At 43.5% G+C, this 21,359-nt stretch overlaps 1 protein-coding gene and 1 pseudogene across 2 annotated transcripts; both read left to right on the forward strand.

The window, feature by feature from the left end:
* The first annotated feature begins 822 nt into the window (after nucleotides 1–822).
* Coq10b (coenzyme Q10B) lies at nucleotides 823–20,755 on the forward strand. 2 transcript variants are annotated; one of them, NM_001039710.1, is made up of 5 exons: nucleotides 823–1,043; nucleotides 9,328–9,477; nucleotides 12,234–12,426; nucleotides 15,550–15,651; nucleotides 19,689–20,755. In NM_001039710.1, the coding sequence occupies exons 1-5, from the start codon at nucleotides 928–930 to the stop codon at nucleotides 19,854–19,856; spliced, it is 729 nt and encodes a 242-aa protein (NP_001034799.1). In that variant the 5' UTR covers nucleotides 823–927; the 3' UTR covers nucleotides 19,857–20,755. The 2 variants fall into 2 exon arrangements, with proteins under 2 accessions (NP_001034799.1, NP_080700.3); NM_026424.3 differs by lacking the exon at nucleotides 9,328–9,477.
* On the forward strand, nucleotides 14,306–15,161 carry Gm17971 (predicted gene, 17971; annotated as a pseudogene).
* Nucleotides 20,756–21,359: the final 604 nt, after the last annotated feature.

The raw sequence follows: 21,359 nt of genomic DNA on the forward strand, positions 1-21,359 counted from the left end.
TAAGCCAAACACACATCACACACGTACATTCATATAGTAATAAAATATAATTCTATTTTTTAAAAAACTGTATTAGAGTCAGTGAGATGGCTAATCATTTAAAAAAAAACAATCGCTATGCAAGCCTGTTAAGTGAGTTCTTATTCCTTAGACCCACATGGGAAGACTCTGACCTTCACATATGCGTTTGTTACGTGTGCCCCTCCCTTATATGTAAGTCAGGACCTCATCCAATCCCTGAATGTGGCAAGCAAAATTGTTGCTTTGTATAGAATGAGAAAAACCTGGATCATAAAGGCAACACTACACCATATCTTGGCCACGTATGAAGAAGGCAGCTAGAACTGACAGGTCACTGGGCCTGTTCGGGGCGGTATGACCCGAAGTTGCTCTCTGAACAACACCTCAGGGTCAGCACAGCAGGTACCGTTTGAGATCGTCAATACACAGTAAAATCTGCCAGGCTCGGCAGCAGGAGCGAAAACACGCTGGGCCAGCGCTGGGTGGGGTGGGTGTGGGAGGCAGTTACATAATTAGCCAGCTCCTGGGCTTTCCTCCCCCGGCAGGGCGGCCCTCACGAGCCGAGCCTCGAGACTCGACCCCAAATAGCTCCAGGAAAAAACCCGGACCGTAGGTGAACCCAGGAGTTCGTCACGAAGATTACATAAGTGGCAGACTCCTGGCAGGAGCAGAGCGTGTCCCGGAGATCCGCGCCCCGATTGGCTGTCCCGAGGCGGCACTGGACACGTGCGTCAGCCTAGCGTCAGCGTGGCGTCATGGGGTTGGGAGGGACTTAGTGGGAAGAGGCGTGTCCAGCTGCTCAGAGGGCTCCCGGATTGGCTGAGAGGCGCAGGAGCCGTCCCTCCAGGCCGGCCTGAGGGCGGCGCCTCGTTCCGGGTGCCCGCGTTGGCTACCGGCTTCACAAAGATGATCATGGCAGCTCGGACCAGTCAGAGGGCCCTGGCGAGGGTGGCATCGGGGTGCCATCCGAAGTCGACCACCGTGACGGAAGCCCCGGCGCGGGGGTCTGCGCGCGACGTCAGGTAGCGAGCGGAGGTTTTCCGGGCGGCGGGTTCGGGACGGGCCTGTGGCCGGGGCGCTGACCCTAGTCGGCTCCGGAGACCCGGGGCGCGGCGCTCGGCCGGCTGGTCTGCGTGCACCTCATATTATCGGGGTGAGTCAGCGACGAGACGGCCGTGGGAGGACGGACAAGCAGCCGGGTCTCCGGCTCCCGCCCTTCCGGTCTCCAAGAGGTGGGCGGCGGCCGTCGGGAAAGTTTAACTGCGCCCGAGAGCGCCGGCTCCCGGGCCGTGGGAGTGCGTGTCCTGGCGGTGAACCGCTTGTCAGACGCTCTCTCACTTGCTGTGGAGTTCTTTGACCCCGGCCACTCAGCGCTTGCAAAATGAAACACAGCCAACAAAGAGGACCTGTTGTTTTTTTCACTACACTGTAACTTTGAGGTCCTGTAACCTTGAAGATGGCTCTGTCCTCGGTTTTCCTGCTTGGTCCTTTAGGTGGAGATGAACCTAGAGACCTGAAGGACACTATAAGTCTACAATGCAGTTTTCTATTACAAATAAGACTGTAATAAAGTATTCTCAAAAATTAAAATTAACTCAGAGTGGCGGCTCACACCTGTAATTTTAGCAATAAAGTCAAGTAAGTATCGCGGTGGGTTCAAGGCCAACCCGAACTACAAAGTGAGCCCCTGTCTCAGGACCAAAAGAAAAGAAAATTGGTATTTGAGATGAATCAATATGTATACATTACAGAGGAGAAAGTCCAACTCTTGCCTGGGTTTCAGAACATTTTGGTTGAATGAAGACTTTAAAATGTCAGCCAAGAGGCCAGGTCTGGTGCTTTGGAGGCCAGCCTGGTCTGTGTAGCTAGTTGCATATCAGCCAGAGCTACAAGGTAAGATTTGTCTCAAAAACAAACAGAAACTAGCAGCCATGCTTCATCTCCAAATCTTACACAAACATGTTGAAACTGTGAAATCGGGTAGTTTATCCTCAAAAGATAGCTTTTCAAGCAGGACATACTGCTTATATTACTGATTAAATGTTGCTTTGCTGCTTATGGTCCGAGGCTCATGCTCAGAAAGTCCATACCAGCCTCAGCCTGGGAAATACCAAGTGACTGGATCTAAAAAAAAAAAAGGCAACAAAAATGGTATATAAATGCATAAAAGTATTACATTATCTTGTGTTCTGGCCTTTAATGTAATATGTTATTTGAGAGAGTAGTTTTGGAATATTAGTGATTACAAAGTCTGTTTTCAATATGTTACAGTACTCACTTGTTAGCTTGACTGTGTATGTAGCTAGTTGTATGGGGCAGTTGAAGGGAGAGGTGCTGGATCTAACCCAGGGCCATGAACATGTCAACCAGCTCTATCATTGAGCTCTCAACCCCTAACGCTTAATAGTGTGTGAAATAGATGTATTGCCCAGAGCAGTATAACCAAATAGGCATACTGATCAGGAAACCTGTTAATTTGTTTTAAGCATATGTGGTTTTCTTAGGAGTATGATCAGGATTAGGTAAGGGTATCTTGTGGGGCTTAAGAAACCAATGTATGAATTTGTTACAAAACCTGGTATTGTATATAAATTTCCCACTCAACTTGACTCTAAGTTCTTCTCTTTAGGAACAGGCATCTTAGTAATTTTTGTGTGTCTTTCTTCTGGCAGGAATTCAGGGCCTTATGCATGGTAGGCAAATGTTCTGCCTGTGAGCAACATTTTTTTTTTTTTTTTAAGAGACAAGAGTCCCATGGTGTAGCCCTGACTGGCCTGGAACAGGCAGAGATCCACCTGCCTCTTGAGTATTGGGATTGAAGACAAGTATGCCATCATACCTGGACCCTCTATTATCTAAGAACAAGTCTCATATATACCTTCAACTCCAGCTCCAGGAGAGCCAAGGCCTCTGGCCTTCTCAGTCGCCATTACTCACAAGCACATACCCATACACAGACACATGCTCATAATTACAAATAACATTTTAAAAAGGCTTATTATCTAGGTTGGTTATGCATGCCTGTAATCCTAGCACTGGAGGAGACTGACACACAGGATTTCAAGGTCAAGCCTTTCCAGGTCTACACAGAATGAGATTCTGTCTCAAAAACAGAAGCAAAAGAGAAAGGAGGTAGAGGCAGGTGGAGTTTTGCTAGTTCAAGGCCAGCCTAGTCTACCTAGCAAGTTTCAGGCTAGCTAGGACTGAACCTAGAAAATGAACAGCTAGGCATTTTGCATACTAGGTTTTCATTTTGTGTGTGTGTGTTTGCTGTAAATTAATTTGGTACAGATTTTATGTTATTTTCATAAATGCTCATTGTCATCATATTTATGTTTGTTTGTTTTTCCCCCTTGGAAACAGGATCTCACTATATATCTCTGGCTGTCCTGGAATTCTCTCTGTAGAATAGGCTGGTCTTGAACTCACAAAGATCAACCTACCTCTGCCTCCAGTCTTTCAGTAGAACACAGAGCTTACTCATAGGTCTAGTGTGGAAGCCCAACTTCTCCTTCTGAGCATTAGGTGGGCCCTAGTCTTAGGGGATCTGAACTATTAAGTTCTTTAACTGAGCCATCTCCTCCCTACCCACTTCCTTTTTCTGCTTGAGCTTGGGTGGGAAGCTGTTTGTAGCGAGCATAGGCAACTTACCAGGGGTTATACCACCCCAGCAAACAACTGCCAGTAGTCCCTCGAGGGATGGAACCTCATGAATACCTTCTCCATCCGTGATGAAATACTGAAAGGCTCGTTTTGGTTTTTTTTTTTAAGATTTATTTGTTTATGTATGTGAGTGCCCTGTCTGCATGTTTGTCTGTAAACTAGAAGAGGGCATCAGATTCCATTATCATAGATTGTTGTGAGCCACCCCGTGGTGGCTGGGAATTGAACTCAGGACCTGAAAGAGCAGCCAGTGCTCTTAAAGGCTGAGCCATCTCTCCAGCACCCACTTCCCCTTTTTAAGGGCTGTTTCCCCCCTGGATGTGTGTGTATGTGTATGTGCACCTGTATGAGTTTATGTACAATAGAGGCAGAGGGTGTATAATAATAGAATTACTCTGATGCCCATCTAGCTACAAGTGAATGAGACTTGAACTATGGTTTATTAGACTGTGCAGTCACTCCTAATAGGATTACCTCTAATCTGATTCTCTAATACTAGATTGGCTGCTTTTCCAACTGTGCTCCCCAAACTGCTGTTGGAATCTTCTGGGTTCTTTCTGCTCTAGCAGCCTGGTGTCTTGGGGAGGCATTTTATTCTGATACCTGCTGATGAAGACTTCCTGTTCTCTCTTTCTTCTCCTCCTGTGTACTCCTTTGCACTCTTCCTTTCTCCTTCTCCCCTGTGTCCACCCCAAGTCAGGTAACTCAAACTCCACCTCTCTGTATTCTCCCAGTAACTGGTTGTAGCCGTTTTTATTTAACCAGTGGTTTGTAATTGGTAATTAAGGGTTGCACAGCAAAGGTGGTATACTTGGGAATTGCCCTCCCCCTTGGGGCAACCAGGTCTTGGGTACAGAATTAGCATTTGAATATATAGCAGCAGACCAACCCCCAACAAGAAGATGTTAGGAACCAGAGTAACAGATGGTTGTGAGCTACCTGGTGTGGATGCTGGGAACCCAACCTAGGTCCTCTGAAACAGCAGGAGGCACTCTAACTTAGGAGCCCCTGAAGGGGCCTGGTTTTGTGTTGGGAATCATAGCTGTAGAGAGTTCATGAGTGTAGCAGCCATCTTCTGCCCAGAAGACACTGTTTTGTGCAGTCCCTGTCCGTCCTTCAGTTTTTAGATTGTTTACTACCCCTTTGCTTTCCCTGAGCCTTGGAGCCATTGGCATGTGTTGCTTTTGCTACCCGACCTAAGCCCTGGGAATAGACCATGCTGCCAGCCCCCGTCCAGAGAACATTGGATCCGAGGATGAAAAACACACACACACACAGTTGTTCAATTTCAGCTTGCTTTACTGGCACAATTGCTGGGCACCCCCACTCTACCTTGGCTAGTGTGCCCTTCTCAGAACTCCGAGCTCAGCACCCTAAATCTGCACTCAACTTCAGTTGCTCGGCCACCTTCAGTTCCAGGTCATCATTCCCAGTCTCTCGCCTGTGGAAGTGGCCTGTGGCTGCTCCACCCGAGATCTCACATGGCTGGTTGGCGGTTTTTCCTCTGAAGCATGGAACTGTCCCTTCCTCCCTCTCCTGAGTCTGCCAGCTTGCATGTGGCATCCCAGAAGTGCCAACTATTACTTCTGCCCAACAGTTGGCTCATGGCTTCTTGACTGATAGATCAAGAACCAGTTGGGGAACACAGTATCTTAGCATCAGAACCACTCCTATAGTCATAGATGTCCCATTTAGAACTGAGCACTCGTTAGTCTTTTATTCTTAGCACCTTAACCGGCTATGAGTTTCTCTATGAACTTTCACCCACTTGGGGGGGGGGGGGGAGGAACAACTTGTGTTTCATGTAAAACTAATTTTTATTCTCCAGAAGTAATTGTTGTCTAGGCTGTGTTCTGCCTTCATCTGCTAACCTAGACTTGGTCCTGGAAGCTTCTAGCCTCTGTACAAACTAATCTAAGCCTAGAATGTTTTCAGCCTCTGAGACTTGCTGAACAAACTCACCTCTTTTCTTTCTGAGCTCTGATTGGTTGGTTTAACTCAGCTGTTGTGGCTCAAAATCCTCTCCAAGCTGACTGATTCAATCTGGCTTCTCTCTCAGCCTCTGACTGAATTGCTCTGCTTGGCCGCGTACTAACTCTAGCCATCTGTTCTAATTTTCTGACTCATTCTCATTCTTTGGCTCTTTCTGTCTTCATCTGTGTCTAGTTTGTTCTTTCTTTGCAATCTATCTCTGTGCAACTCTCCTGGTAAAACTCTCTCTTCCTTCCTCTCTCCCCTCCCCCAATCTCTATACTGCTCTTTCTTAAGTAGCTTTCCTTTCCTCTCCCCTTGTGAGAGTTGGGCATATCTTGTTCTGTCAAATATTTCTCTAATTTATTACTTTGTTTGCCACTCGGTTCATAGTATGATCAAATATCCTGCAATAGTCTCAGAGGCTGAATGCCGCAGTAAATTAAGGTATAATTGAAAGTATTTAGAAAACAGTTGACAACATGTCCACTTAGCAAAACAATAAGTGCCATGCTAGGCCTGTGACCTCGAAGATTCACAGTACCAGGCATGAGTTTCTTCCTGTGGAGAAGGCCTCCAATCCAACCAGAAAACAGTCCATTACCTACATAGTAGTCACACCAAGGTTGCACTAGAGAGCATATCTTGCCTCGTTAAGTTGTTATTGTAGCTCACAGGGTTTTCACATGGGTAATACTATTAATGACTTGATCCATAGCAACTTTCCTGCACTGTGAAAGTTAGCTGTCTGCTGGGTAGTGGTGGTGCACACCTTTAATCCCAGCACTTGGGAGGCAGAGGCAGGCAGATTTCTGAGTTCAAGGCCAGCCTGGTCTACAGAGTGAGTTCCAGGACAGCCAGGGCTACACAGAGAAACCCTGTCTCGAAAAACCAAAAAAAAAAAAAAAAAAAAAAAAAAAAAAAAAAAAAAAAAAAAAGAAAGAAAGAAAAGAAAAAAGGAAGGTAGCTATGAGTGGAGAGGAAGCTCCCAACTCAGTTTCAGCTTGATTTCTCTGTCTTGCAACCACATGCTGGTCTGTACACAAGACTGACCGGATGCTATCTGCTATCTGCAGAGATCTGCAGGGACTCCAGCCTGGCTGGAGTGGTCAAGGAGCTGCACTCTCCAAAGGGGGAGGGAGGAGTTGAATTGAGGCCGCTCTCTTCTGCAGCTTGTTTTTCTGGAGCTGGTGGGTGCTCGACCACTAGCCAGTGAAGGTGCAGTGACTAGGAACCAAGGTGGGGCTGCCATTCGGGAAGTGACCACAGTAGGCCCAGGAGGTTTTCATGGCAAAAGCTTCAGGAGAGAACTCTCTTTTCCCAAAAGCTCTCAGATGATCCTTGATGAAACAATTCCTGCCACTTTATTTCTTCTGGATGGGGTGGGTAGGGGTCTAACAGCAGATGCTTTCTATTGGCCTGGTCTGAGATGTTAGGCATGCCTCATCTGTATGTGGATCCTCTCCATGGGGTGCTGTGGTCACATGACAGGGGCCTGGTCAGAGCAGCCGAAGAGCCAGCCTACCTTCCTTCTGAACCCACTCAGCCTGACCAAGTTTTCTGGCACAGCCCACTGCTACCCTACAACCATATAGTTAGTTTCTCTCTTCCTTTGTTTGTTGTCTGTGTGAGAGAGAGATGGGGGCGACCACTAACGTTCAGGGCATCCCTAGGCTCTGCCACCCATCTCTCCAGAAGTGTACAGGGATACAGCATGCTCTGGGCATCTGACTTCCATGTAGAGTTTTGGGAACTGAGAGCCTCTTGCTTGGATGGCAGCTGCTTTACCCACTGAACCATCTCTTCAGCCTGCAGGTTGGTTTTTCTTAATACTCTTCCTCCTGGCCTGTCATGCTGCTCCTACATTGCTGTTCATTTTGTTTTGTTTTGTTTGGGACCGATTCTCATGTGGTCCCATCTGGCCTCAAACTTTCTCTGTATTGAATGGCCTTAAGCCCCAATCCTCCTTACGGGAATACAGGTGTCTGCCCTGAGTCCCGATGCTTGTTTGTTGAGACTGGGTCTCCCTGTCTGGTTTTGGCTTCCTGGACTACACTCTGCCTACCAGGCTGTCCATGAAGTTTTGCTGATCTTCCTCCCTCTGCGTTTCAAAGTGCTGGGATTGCAGGATTGTACTGCGATGCCAGGCTGTTAGTCTGTTTTAGTGTCCGGGTGTTGCTAAGCTCTTTTCCTGTCACCTAGAATGCCTACTACACCGCCCCATTTGTTTGCATTATTCACATATAAGTATGTTTCTATATTCCTATGTATTTCCATTTTACTATTGAGCTATAGCCCCAGCCCATTTTGTCTTGAGACAGACTTTTACTAAGTTCTCCAGGCTGGCCTTAAAGTCAAGCTATTGCCTTAACTTCCTGAATATTTGAGATTACAGGCCTATGCCAGTAAGCACAGTCCTATTTATGACAAAGCCACTAAAACGGGGCTTTCAGGGGCATCTTATCTGAAGATTCTGATCACCTGTGCCCACACTCATTTTTAGCAGTTTTAAAAAATGGTTTAAGTGTTCTGTATTTGTGTGTATGTGAGGGTCAGAGGGCAACTTGGTGGAGTTGGCTCTCTCCTTTCGTGTTTACGCAGGTTTTAGGGATTGTCATGGTTTTGAGTTAATGCTTTTGCTTGCTGAGTTTTCTTGCTGGTCTCTTGACACATTCTTCTTAAATTTTGTGCATATATGTGTGTGTGTGTGTGAGTATGTACAGAGGAGTGTAGGTGCTCTCGAGTCCTGAAGAGGGTTCAGATCTTCTGGAGCTAGAGTTGCAGGTAATTGTGAGCTGTCAGAGTTGCATTCTGAGAACTGAACTCCGGTCTCTGTTGATCAGTGTACGCTGTTAAAGGCTGAACCTTCTCTCTAGTACACACTTTTAAAAAAAAAAAAGCTTTATTTTTAGTTATGTATCTGTTCTGTGTGTGAATGTTGATGTGTGAGTGCAGTGCCCTTTGGATTCCTAGCTCCAGTGTCATCTTTGTAAGACTCACACTTACTGTTCACTGCGATAACTGTAGTGATTAACAGTCAAGCATGGAATAAGAGCTGTATGCGTGTGAACTAAGAGCTTATTAGTGTGTACACTAACAGTGGTTGGAGAGTATAGAATAGTTACCCACTACGCTTGTTAGAAAAGGGTGAGCAGCAGCATGGCTGGCATCTGTATGCAGATTCAGCTCAGACAGCCAACACTGTGTGACAGGATGGACGTCCTGTAAGACAGGCATGCTGGAATAAATGATTAGGGAGCCAAAGGCTCAGCAGTTCTGATGGCCACCATAGTCTAGATTGGAGACTGAGACCTGGCTTCAGGTCTCATTAGTATGGAGCAGGAGTCAGGAAATTCCCCAGAACCCACTGGGAAGCAACTTGGGTGAATAAGATGGGCTGGATAATAGGTGGAGAATATACTTAGTAAGCCTGTGACAAGAGGATGTTATAATACACAGGTACGAGCTGAAGTCAAATCTAGATGGTAACTATACTGCCAGCTGAGGGTTTTATTTCTTTATGCTGTCTAGGACATATATCTTCAGAGTCTATGCCTGTGTCTTCAGGACTACTCTAAAATAGCAAACTTCTGGAATATGATTGCTTATTATAATGCCTGTATACTTTGTTGTTCAGTTTTTATCTAAAGTGTTTTAAATGTTGTTTTTTAGACACTTAGCTGCCTGTGGTGTACTGATAAACAGAACCCTTCCACCGTGTGCTGCAGTTTTGCCTAAAGAGATCTGTGCGAGAACTTTCTTCAGAATCTCTGCGCCACTAGTAAATAAACGAAAGGAGTATTCAGAGAGAAGAATTCTAGGGTTTGTATAGAGTCATTTTATTAAAGCGCACTTGTACATTTTTATAGAGTAGCATGCTGCTTTCTCTCTTTCTACAGATCACACTGCTATGTAAGCCTGTCTATAGCCCTTGCTGTTTTATACATACTGTTAAAAAAACTGTAATATTGGGCTGGAGAGGTGACTCAGCGGTTAAGAGCACTGACTGCTTATCCAGAAATCCTGAGTTCAATTCCCAGCAACCACATAGTGGCTCATCTGTAATGGGATCTGATGCCCTTTTTGGTGTGTCTGAATATAGCTACAGTGTACTCATATACATTAATTCTTTTTTTTTAAAAAAGAGAGAGTGCCATTTAAAAAAAAAGATTGTAATGTTATATTAACTATATAGGATAGATTTGACCATGACATTTAAAGGAAATAATTTATGATTTACATTTTTTGTTATTCTTTCATGATTATAAAGACTAAATATGAAGGCTCAAATTCTGTAGAAAGCGAAAATACCCCTTGTGTTGAGGGGTGGGGCTGAAGGCGGTTTCTCTGTGTAGCCCTGGCTGGCCTCACACTCAGATATCTGCTCGCTGCTGCCTCCCTAGTGCTGGGATTAAAGGTGTGTACCACCACCACCCTGTTCAAAATACTTTCTTTGTAATTTATGGTTAGATTATAATTGTGTGGTAAGTTATATTTTAACTGTGTTCAGCATTTATTTATTTACTTATTTCGGTTTTGAGAAAGTGTAGCACTGGCTGGCCTGGTACTTGATTGTGTAGGAAAGCCAGGCTCGAACTCTCGGCAACCCTCCTACCAGAGCCTCTTAGAGTGTTAGCATTATAGGTATGTGCGACCATGCTTCCTTGTCTTTATGAGCAAGAACAGTAACTGTCTGGCTTTCAGTCAGTTTGCCCTTTTATCTCTATTCAAAGATTTTATTGTTATTTGGTCATTGTCTTAGTTGCTGGTCTATTGGTATGAAGAGACACCATGACCTAGGCAACTCTTAAAAAAGAAAGCGTTTAATTGGGGTCTTGCTAACAATTTCAGGGGTTCAGTTCATTATCATCCTGTCAGGAGGCATAGCATGAGGCATGGCAGACTTAGTGCTGGAATAGTTGAGAGCTACATCCTGATTTGCAGGCAGAGAGAGAACTTGGGCCCGCCATAGACTTTTGAAACCTCATGCCCAGGGATACATTTTCTCCAGCAAGGCCACACTTATACCAACAAGGCACCATTCCTCCAAATTGTTCTAATCTTTCTCAGATAGTACCAGTTCTTGATAACTCAGCATTCAAATCTATGAGTTTATGGGGACCATTTTGATTCAAACCATCATAGTCATTCTCGAGCCCTGAAGTTTTTGTTTAATTTGGTTTTGTTATTTTATATTTCTATGCTGGAGTTTTCTAACTGGTTATCGTTAATATAAAAAAGGTATTGATTTTTATATTTCTTAGTAGGCTATATTACTGAGCTCTGATTTTTTTATGATCTTTATTTTTACACATGTGTATGTGGGATAGAGGTATGTGCATGCAAGTGCAGGTATCACTGGAGTCTAGAAGAAGGTGTTCTGGAACAGATAATGTGAGGTGCCCAGTATGGGTGCTGGGAATTAAACTCAGGTTCTCGGCAAGAACGGCTGCATTCTTAACCCCTGGGTTGATTCTTAGGGATCGAAACTCATCAGTATGTACCTCAGGGGGTTGTTACAATAGCATTTTTGTGATCCTAACGGGACTGCTTCTAGATGAGAATTATGGTTTCCCCTCCTCTTTTTTGCCAAGTAATATTTTTATATGAAATCATGTGTATATTGTTAAATGAGTTGCTCTGTACCCAGAGTTTCATGCATGCTGAAGTAAGCGCTCTACCAACTGAACTATGTCCTCAGCTCTTGCTTTTTTTTCTTTTTCTTTTTCTGTTTTTTTTTTTTTTTTTCCTTCTTTTCAGTCTCTAGTAGTCCAGGCTGGCCTTAAACTCAATCTGCAATGGGTAACTGAGCTCTTGTTCCTCCTGCTTTAATTTCAATTTCAATTTCTCTGGTATAGTGGTATTAAAGACCTGAACCACCATGCCTTGTTGTTTGAGACAGAGGCTCAGTTGCTATGCAGCTCTGGCTGGCCTGGAACTTGCTATATAGACCAGACTGACCTCAGACTCACAGAGATCCATATGCCTCTGTCTCCTGGGTACAGAGATTAAAGACTGTGCCACCAAGCCTGGCCCTTGTTCTTTTTCAAATAGGGTCTTTTTATGTTGACCAGGTTTGTTCTTCCTGCCTCAGACTCTGGAGTAGTTCTTATACTATTGGAACTTAATACACACGTGTGCACGTGCACACACACACATATACACAGAGAGAGAGAGAGACAGACAGACAGACAGACAGACAGACAGAGACACACACAGAGACAGAGACAGACAGAGAGAGAGAAAGAAACAGAAAAAACAGACCTTTTGTGGGGGTGGAGGGTGTCAGGGGATGTGTGGTCTTACTAGCCTAAAATCTTGAATTTTGTTGCCTTAGTTTCTCCAGAGCTGTGATTACAGGCAAACCCTACCATACCCAATGAAACAATTTTAAAATGTTGACAGTAATTAAAAATTTTAAAAGTACCCCTGAGGTTCCAGTTGTGACCTCTGCCATATATGTCTATTTATAGTCTTTTTACTTCCTGTGTTGCCATTCCATCATGTCATTAATTTATATTCTTTTTAAAACTCATCTCATAGAACTAGCTGTTAACAGTATTTATCTTTCTTCTTAGGTACTCAATGCAAGAAATGTATGACGTAGTATCAGGAATGGAGGACTATCAGCATTTCGTTCCCTGGTGTAAAAAGTCAGATATAATATCAAGGCGATCTGGATACTGTAAAACCAGATTAGAAGTTGGGTTCCCCCCCGTTCTGGAGAGATACACATCAATAGTAACCTTGGTAAAACCGCACTTGGTAAAGGTAAGGGTTTCTTTTGCTTAAGACTGCTAGATCACCAGATAGATCATCTGGCCCACAGAAGAGAGAAATGGTTTCACTTTTGCCCTGTTAAAACAGGACATGGTAGCACATGCCTGCAATCCTAACAGTAAAGCGGCTTAGACAAGTGGATTCTAAATGTGAGGCTAGCTGGCTATAAAGCAAGCCTATCTTAAAAAGAAAGAAAGAAAAATTAACATATTTAATATTTTCAATGTATGACTTTACCATACACTGGGTAAAATAGGTTTGTTGAATGCACACATACATATGAGTTTGTTTTGTGTAAGTTGGAGGAGTGGTGGTAAGACAGTGAGCAGTCAAAGAAGTGTTAAGAAGGGGAATGTGAGCAGAGAGATGGCTCCGTGTTACGCTGCTCTTTCTGAGGACTTAGTTCAGTTCCCAGCACCCACGTGGTGGCTTGCTCCTGTCTGTGACAGCAGTTCCAAGGGATCCAAAGCTCTCTTCTGGCCTCTGGGGACTGCATGCACTTGGTATAAATACATATATGCAGGCAAAAACATTCAAATAACGAATGAGTCTTTTTTATCCTCTAAATGTAAACTGTTAACACAGTTAAAAGTATCCTTATCCTGCCAGGTACTGTCACATGAGATTAACCGTGTTACCCTTGTCAGAGGACCATTTTTATGAAGAAAAGTACCCAGCCTTTTTTTTCTTTTTTTTTTCTTTGCGGGCTTCACTTGGGTTGGTCTAAAATTTATCACAGACCAAGTTAGCCTCAAACTCATAGAGCTTCACCTTCTGTTTTCTGAGTGCTGGAATTAAAGGTGCAAGTTCAAGGCCAGCCAAGTTCTATAGGATAATGCCCGTCCTTCCGGGATTTATTTTAAGGTGTTATGGACGTGCATTCCATCCTCCCTCCCCCTTTTCCTTTTTTTTTTTTTCTTTGATTTTTATTGTTTTCTTTCATTTTTTTATTGTGCACTGAAAAAAATCAGAAAAATTAGTCACAGCAAAGAATCAGAAGCAGACTTTCAGCAAAACTGTATAGAGAACTCTGAAATAAAAGAGTGAAGTCCGAGGGTGTCTACTTCTCTCTTCTGGCCTTTGTGGGCGCACACCTGAATGGATGCACAGGCTACACATGATTCCACACAGCCTCACACAAACAAGCAGAGGTCAGGACGGATGGTACAGTGGTTAAGCACACTGTGGCTCTTGTAAAGGCCCTTGCTTCCCGTTCTCAGCACTTACCTGCTTGCTCACAGCCATCTATTAGTCAGTTCCCGGGGATCTGATGCCCTCTTCTGACCTCAGGGTACCAGGCATGCATGCAGTGGACAGACATGCAGGCAGGAAAATAATTTACCCTAGAGATGTGGACCAGACGCTCTGTGAACTAGTCATCCATTTCAGAGAGATGGTACACAGTGTATGTTGTTTTAAAACTTAAGGAAATGTGATATAGTATTTTACCTCGCTCAGGATCACCTGTAAGTGACAGAACAGGAATTGCAGTTGGGGGGTTGCTCAGGTGGTAAAGCACTTACTTGTCAAGTGTAAGACCCTGAGTTTGGATCTCCAGCACTCACTGAGAGAGCTGGGAGTGGTGACATGGGTGGGAACCCCAGGACGGGAGGGCAGAGCCGGGATCTCTCAGCTCATTTGTCAGCCAGCCTAGCCAGACTGATGAATCCCAGGGTCAGTGAGAGACTGTTTTAACTTCATGTTGCTATGGCCAAACGCCTGACATGAAACAGTTTAAGGGAGAAAGGATTTGTTACGGCTTCCAGTTCAAGTGAACCCTTTCGTAAGGGTAGAGAAAACATGGCAGCTGGTGAAGTCATAGCAACAGAATTAGGCTCACTGGCTGGACTGCCTCTACAGTCAAGAATCAGGGAGCCCCCAAATGGTGCTGGTGCAGCGGGAGGGCCTGGAGGACCCCGGGGCCCAGGATTAGGAGGCTTCCGGGCTTCCGCGGAGTATTCAGCAGCGGTCTTAGGGGCCGAGGGATTGGAGGTAAAGCTGAAGACAAGGAGTGGATCCCTGTCACCAAGCTGAGCTTCCTGGTTAAGGACATGAAGATCAAGTCCTTGGAGGAGATCTACCTGTTCTCCATGCCTATTAAGGAGTCTGAGATCATTGACTTTTTCCTGGGTACGTCCCTATAGGATGAGGTTCTGAAAATCATGCCAATGTAGAAGCAGACTCGGGCTGGCCAGCAGACCAGGTTCAAGGCATTCGTCGCTATTGGGGACTACAATGGTCGCATTGGACTTGGTGTTAAGTGCTCCAAGGAGGTTGCCACTGCCATCTTGGCCAAGCTTTCCATCGTTCCTGTGCGGAGAGGCTACTGGGGGAACAAGATTGGCAAGCCCCACACTTACATGAAAGGTGACAGGCCGCTGTGGCTCTGTGCTGGTGCGTCTCATCCCTGCCCCCAGAGGCACTGGCATTGTCTCTGCTCCTATGCCCAAGAAGCTACTGATGATGGCCGGTATAGATGACTGGTACACTTCAGCCACCCTGGGCAACTTTGCCAAGGTCACCTTTGATGCCAACTCCAAGACCTATAGCTGCCTGACCCCTGACCTCTGGAAAGAGCCCGTCTTCACCAAGTCTCCTTATCAGGAATTCACTGATCATCTTGTGAAAACCCACACCAGAGTCTCTGGGTTCAGAGGACCCAGGTTCCAGCTGTGGCTACCACATAAGGGTTTTTATACAAGAAAAATAAATGAATTAAGTCTGCTAAAAAAAAAAAAAAAGAATAAGGGAGCAACAAATGTCGGTACTTTAGCTCCTCCTCTTTATTAAGTCCAGGGTCCTGGTTCTGGGAATCATGCTACCCTGTTAACCTAATGTAAATACTCTTTTATAGATAGGCCAGAGATTTGTCTCCAGTGTGCTTCTAATCATAGAGACCCTCTCTCAAAAAGATGCGTAGCGATTGAGAACGATGCCTGTGGCCAACACACATGAGCAATTACGTCCGCACAGAACTAAGTAGCACAATGGGTGAACACGTGCAAGAGAGAGCAGTTGGCGATCTTTTTCCCTTGTATTCAGAGCTGATTCATAGTAGATTCTTGCTCATATCAAAGGTATTTAACTTGTTCTTTTCTTTCCATTTTGTTCTAGGCATCTTGTACTGATGGGAAACTTTTCAATCATTTGGAGACTATTTGGCGTTTTAGCCCAGGTCTTCCTGGCTATCCAAGAACTTGTACCTTGGATTTTTCAGTAAGTCCATTGTAAAGTTCTTGTTTATGTATGTGTGCTATGGTCAGGGGTCAAGGGTTTGTTCTGTCTTTCTATCATATGTGTCCCTGTTTGTTAAGTGTCACTGAGCTATCTTGCTAGCCCCAGTTTATGCATTTTTGGGGGCAGGGTTTTGCTTGTAGCCTGGTCTAGACTGCAGTTTACTACATAGCTTGGGCTGGCCTCAACTTGACTATCATCCTTTAGTCTCCTAAGTGTTAGCAGATTATAGCAGATATAAACCACACAGCTAATGGTACCCATTTTGGTTTTGATTTGTTTTGGGTTTTGTTTTTATTTTGTTTTTCTAGACACTGTCTCACTATGTAACTTTGGCTGTTCTGGAACTCACTGTGTAAATCAGGCTGGCCTTGAACTCAGAATTCACCTGCCTCTGCCTCCCAAGTACTAGGTAAAGTGTTGCACCACCACACCTAGTTTAACACACTTTAAAACCCAGAAGCTGTAATTAAACTGTAAAGAGAGAGTTTACAGTTTAAAAACATCTTAAATGTTTGAGTATTGAATGCTGTTTTCTACACCGTTACTTAATGAACATGTCATTTAATTGTTTTTTTGAGACAAGGCCTCATATACCCTAGGCTGGCCTTAAATTTAGTATGTAGCTGAGGCTGCCCTTGGACTTCTAAGATCCACCTGCTTGCTTTACAAGAGTGTTAGGATTACAGGCACGCACCACCATGCCCGGTTGTTTTTACGTGGTAGTGAGATCAAATAAGGCTACATGCTAGGTCAGCACTCTATCTACATATTCAGCCCCTAACACTTCTATTTTCTGCAATACTATTCTTTCCTTCTGTATTTTCTCCAGTTTACAAATCCCTACATTATAAAACATGCCAGGACTGTGGGTGGAGCTCAGCGGGGAGTGTCTGCTTAGAATGCCTAGGCTCTGGGCTTAATCTTTCCCCTTCTTTCCTTCCTTCCTTCCTTCCTTCTTTCTTTCTTTCTCTTCTTTTTTTTTTTTAAGATTTATATATTTACTTTATGTATATGAGTACACCATTGCTCTCTTCAGAGACACCAGAAGAGGGCATCAGATACCATTACAGATGGTTGTGAGCCACCATGTGGTTGCTGGGATTTGAACTCAGGACCTCTGGAAGAGCAGTCAGTGTTCTTAAACTGCTGAACCATCTCTCCAGCCCTCTCTTTTCTTTATTAATGTCTTAATTTTTTTAAAGCTTTGTTAGTAAGATGAAATTAACTGCCCACCCAATTTTTGCAGAATAAGTTGTTAACATCATCTTGTCCCCTGAATACAGTTTGCTGGCAAGCTTTTAGTTGAGGTGTGTGTGTGTGTCCAGATAGTTTTCTTTTGTGAAGTTCCACCAATGTTTTCATGCCGTAATTCTAACTTACTTTGTTAGTATGGAACTAAAATAGCTATTAGCAATGCATATAGAGAGCACATGGAATTTTAGGGCCTCTTTCATTGTGAGTCTTGGAGCCCAATGCAAGTGCCCCACTTTAGGGATGTATCTGCTAATGTATTTGTAAAGTAGGGGAAATTTGGGTCACCATTAAAAGGACTAGCCATTATTGCTAAGTCTTACTAAGTTCCCAATAGTTGTTTTTAATGCAGGAAGTCATAGTCATGTTTTTTAGGATGGCCTGGTTAGTGACTCAAAGTTTATTTATTTATTTATTTATTCATTTATTTATTTATTTATTATATGTAAGTACACTGTAGCTGTCTTCAGACACTCCAGAAGAAGGAGTCAGATCTCGTTACGGACGGTTGTGAGCCACCATGTGGTTGCTGGGATTTGAACTCCGGACCTTCAGAAGAGCAGTCGGGTGCTCTTACCCACTGAGCCTTCTCACCAGCCCCTATTTTTTTTATTTTTAACACACTGATTAAAGCAGTATGGATTCACAAGGGGAAAAGCCATTAACTACACAGTATGTCCTACATCTTAACTACACAGAATGTCCTATATCTTTATGAGGGTTTCAGACTCTCTTATGCTTTGAGCTTTTTGCCAACAGCAAAAGCTACAGAGATTTTTCTTAAATGAAAATAGGTAACAAGCAAAACCAAACATAAGTAATTTCACTATCTATTCAATACTAAAGACATTTAAACTTATTAGAAGTCTAAAATTAGCATCAGATTAAATCTATATATTTCATATTAGATGCAGAAATAATATTGAACATGATTTTTAATTTAGAGGCTCCTGCCAGGTGTGATGGCATGCACCTTTAATGCCAACACTGAGGGTACAGAGGCAGGTGATCTGTATGAGTTCAGGCCCAGCCTGGTACATAGCAAGTGAGTTCTAGGTCAGACAAGACTGCATAGTGAGACAGTATATAAACAAACAATCAATCAATCAATCAATCAATCTAGAATCTCCTAATTGTCTTGCTTATATCACGTCCGCTGTGGTAAATGCAAAGCCATTTCTAACTGGTTTCCCAAGAGGAAATGAGTTTTCTCTGTACTTGTGAGTCAGGTTTTAAATCCTAAGAAATGTTGGTAATTTAGGGTAAATGGTATATTCTTCTCTTTTTTTTTTTTTTTCAGCTCTTGAATTACTTTCATTAAAAAGTTAAGAGGCAGGGCATGCCTGTAATTTCTGCAGTATTGTGGCTAAGGCAGAAGGACCACAAGCTGGAAGCCAACCAAAGCTGTACAGTTAAACCCTGTCTCAGAAAAACAAAACAGTGTAGCACATAGAGCCTTGGATGCACTCTGAAAGTGGACATTAATAGGATGATTGGAAATGCAAACAATCTGGATAGCTAATTAAATTAAAGCATTATTACCTACTAACTGATAACTTTCTGATTTTGACAATTGTATGGCTATATGGTTATAAGACAAATAGGAAATTTTGGGGTGATGAGTATGTAAAAAATCCTTTATCTTGTTTCTGCTATTTTTTTTATTTTATTACATTTTAATTTATTACACGTGTACAGGTCAGAGGACAGCTAAAGGGTGTCAGTTGTGTCTTTCTGACACGCAGGTCCTAAGGCTGAAACTGAGGTCATCTGGCTTAGCAGCAGATGTTTTTCCCCACTGAGCCCTCTCAGCATTACAAGAAAGTAATTCAGCCAGGTGTGGTGGCACACACTTTGAATCCCACACTCAGGAGGCAGAGGCAAGCTTATTTCTGTGTTCAAGGTTAGCATGGTCCACACAGGGAATTCCAGGGAAGCTAAGGCAACACAGTGAAACCCTGTCTCAAACAAACAAACAAACAAAATTATTTAACAATGAAAAGCTAGAAGCCATTCCTCATGGTGTAGGCCTGTAATCCCAACTACTGGGGAAGTTAAAGCAAGAAGGAGTTCAGTGCCTGCACTCAGTGACTTTGAACCTAGCCTAGACAACTTAGTGAGACCCTATCTCAAAATAAAAAAGTTGAGAGCTTGCCCAGTGTGTGAAAAGTCCCAATATCAAGAGCAAGAAAGAAAGAAAAAAAAAATACAGGGTAGTACTCAGAGTGTGGCTCACTGGAAGCTGTAGTTTGATGTCAGCATTGCAGTCAGTCCATCAGAGAAAGTTAAAGTATTTTAATATCCAGAGGATGTTAGGCTACAATACTACTGTTTAAAATAAGTGCCTTGAATTCTGTCCAGAACAACAATGGGTATGTAAAGCTGTAACTCTTTGGCTGCCTGGTTTGTGGGTGACATGCATGTGCATGCATAGGCAATAACACTTTCCTACTGCTCCTTAGACCCAGGGTTTGTGTGTGTGTTGCACAGGCGCTCTACCACTAAGCTACATCACCAGATGTTTAAACTCTAGCCCAGGCAGGCCTTGAACTTGGATCTCCAAGTAACTGGACCTCGAGGCCTGAGGCACCATGGGCAGCTCTGCTCGGCCCTTGTTTATGTTTTCAGCTCAGGCTGTCCTGGAAGTCACTGTGTATACTAGGCTAGTGGTGAATCCCCAGTACTCATGCCCCAGCCTCCACGGGTGCTAGGATTATAGATGTGCCTCGCAAATGTGTAAAACAATTTTTAACATTTTCCTACAGATTTCTTTTGAATTCCGCTCCCTTCTGCACTCTCAGCTCGCTACTCTGTTCTTCGATGAAGTTGTGAAACAAATGGTAGCAGCCTTTGAAAGAAGAGCCTGTAAACTGTATGGTCCAGAGACAAACATACCTCGGGAATTAATGCTTCATGAAATTCACCACACCTAAGAGGAAAATATTAGCTGCCTCCACCTACTCTTGGCTAGTTTGTTCACTTCTAGGAAGTCCTTTTACCATCTGTTGAGAAGTCAGAAAGCATTTGTTAAACCTGCCTTGATTCTAAGCCCGTGCTGTTGAAAATTTGCACATTGAACATGGACCCACTTGTACATAGAATTATTTCTTCAATCAAGTGTGACTCTAAGTATCATGTACATTTGCAGGCTCCGACCACCTTTGTAATAACGGATGTCATCACTGTTGCTAGGATACCACATTCCTCGTTTGAGTGTACAGATGAACAAGTCTTTTAATTCTCACCTTACATGAAAAGGTTAGCTGAGATACAATGTGTGTTATATTAACCATATCATGTTTAAGTTATTAGGTTCAGAGTATTTGTAACTTATTGTTATTCGGCATGCCATATGGCTTAGGGTATTTGAATAATCATATATTTACCATTAAAACTGTGATTTAAAGTATTGCTAATGAAGTCTTAGCACTTTGGGTATTTTAATTGTTCTTATGGGTAGCAGTAGATGATTCAGTGTTGTTGGGAAGTTGTTTCCCAGATGTACTGAGTGGGGTTTTTGTTCTGGTCTTTTGTTTTTTGTTTTTTGTTTTATTTGGTGAGTGGTCCAGAGCTCTGAGCTACTTTTCTAGACATTTGAAACTTCCTTCCAGGTGCTTTGTGCTGATTGTGTGTCAAAATTTTATCTGCCACTGTAGGCAACAGATAAGTAAGTAGTTAATTTGTCTCCAGCACCACACAAGGCATTTTCTATTTATTGTGCATATTCACTTTCAATAATATTCTGAACTGATTTTTTTTTAAAAACCACAAATCAGTAGAAAGGCTGAAGTCATGACTTAATAAAGTTAAATTGTTTATTTTTGTATAGTGACCTTGGTTATTTAAATCTTTTTGTTTTTTATTTGGTTTTCATGATAAGGTCTTTCTGTGTAATATCCCTGGCTGCCCTGGAACTCACTCTGTAGACCAGGCTGGCCTCTAACTCACAGAGATCCTCCTGCCTCTGCCTCTCTGCTGGGATGAAAGCATAGCTGCTATCACCACCACTGGCTGTTATTTTAATCTTTTCTGTATAGTTTTCATGTCTATTTGGACGGATGGTCTAGTGTGCTTCCCTGTTACTAATGAGCAAAAGCACTTGTGAGGAGTATGTTTATTTCAGCTTTCAGTTCACCACTTATCACAGAGGGAAGCCAGGGCAGGAGCTAAAGCAGAGACTAGGAGAATGGGCCTTCTGGCTTGTTCCCTGTCTGGTGTTCAGTTAGTTTCTTTTACACTGCAGACCCACCTGCTCAGGCATGGCATAGGCCACAGTAGCTTGTCAGGATGTCTCGCAGACACACCCCAGGTCAGTCAGATGACAGCAAGTTTCTGACTAATACTACCCCATCCCAGGTGACTAGGTGACAGGTGACTAGGTATGTGTGGCATTGACAGCTTCAGCAACCGAAACAATAAAAGTGCAATACTATAGA

Source organism: Mus musculus, chromosome 1 (genome assembly GCF_000001635.26).
Source record: "Mus musculus strain C57BL/6J chromosome 1, GRCm38.p6 C57BL/6J".
In the NCBI taxonomy this organism is placed as follows: domain Eukaryota; kingdom Metazoa; phylum Chordata; class Mammalia; order Rodentia; family Muridae; genus Mus; species Mus musculus.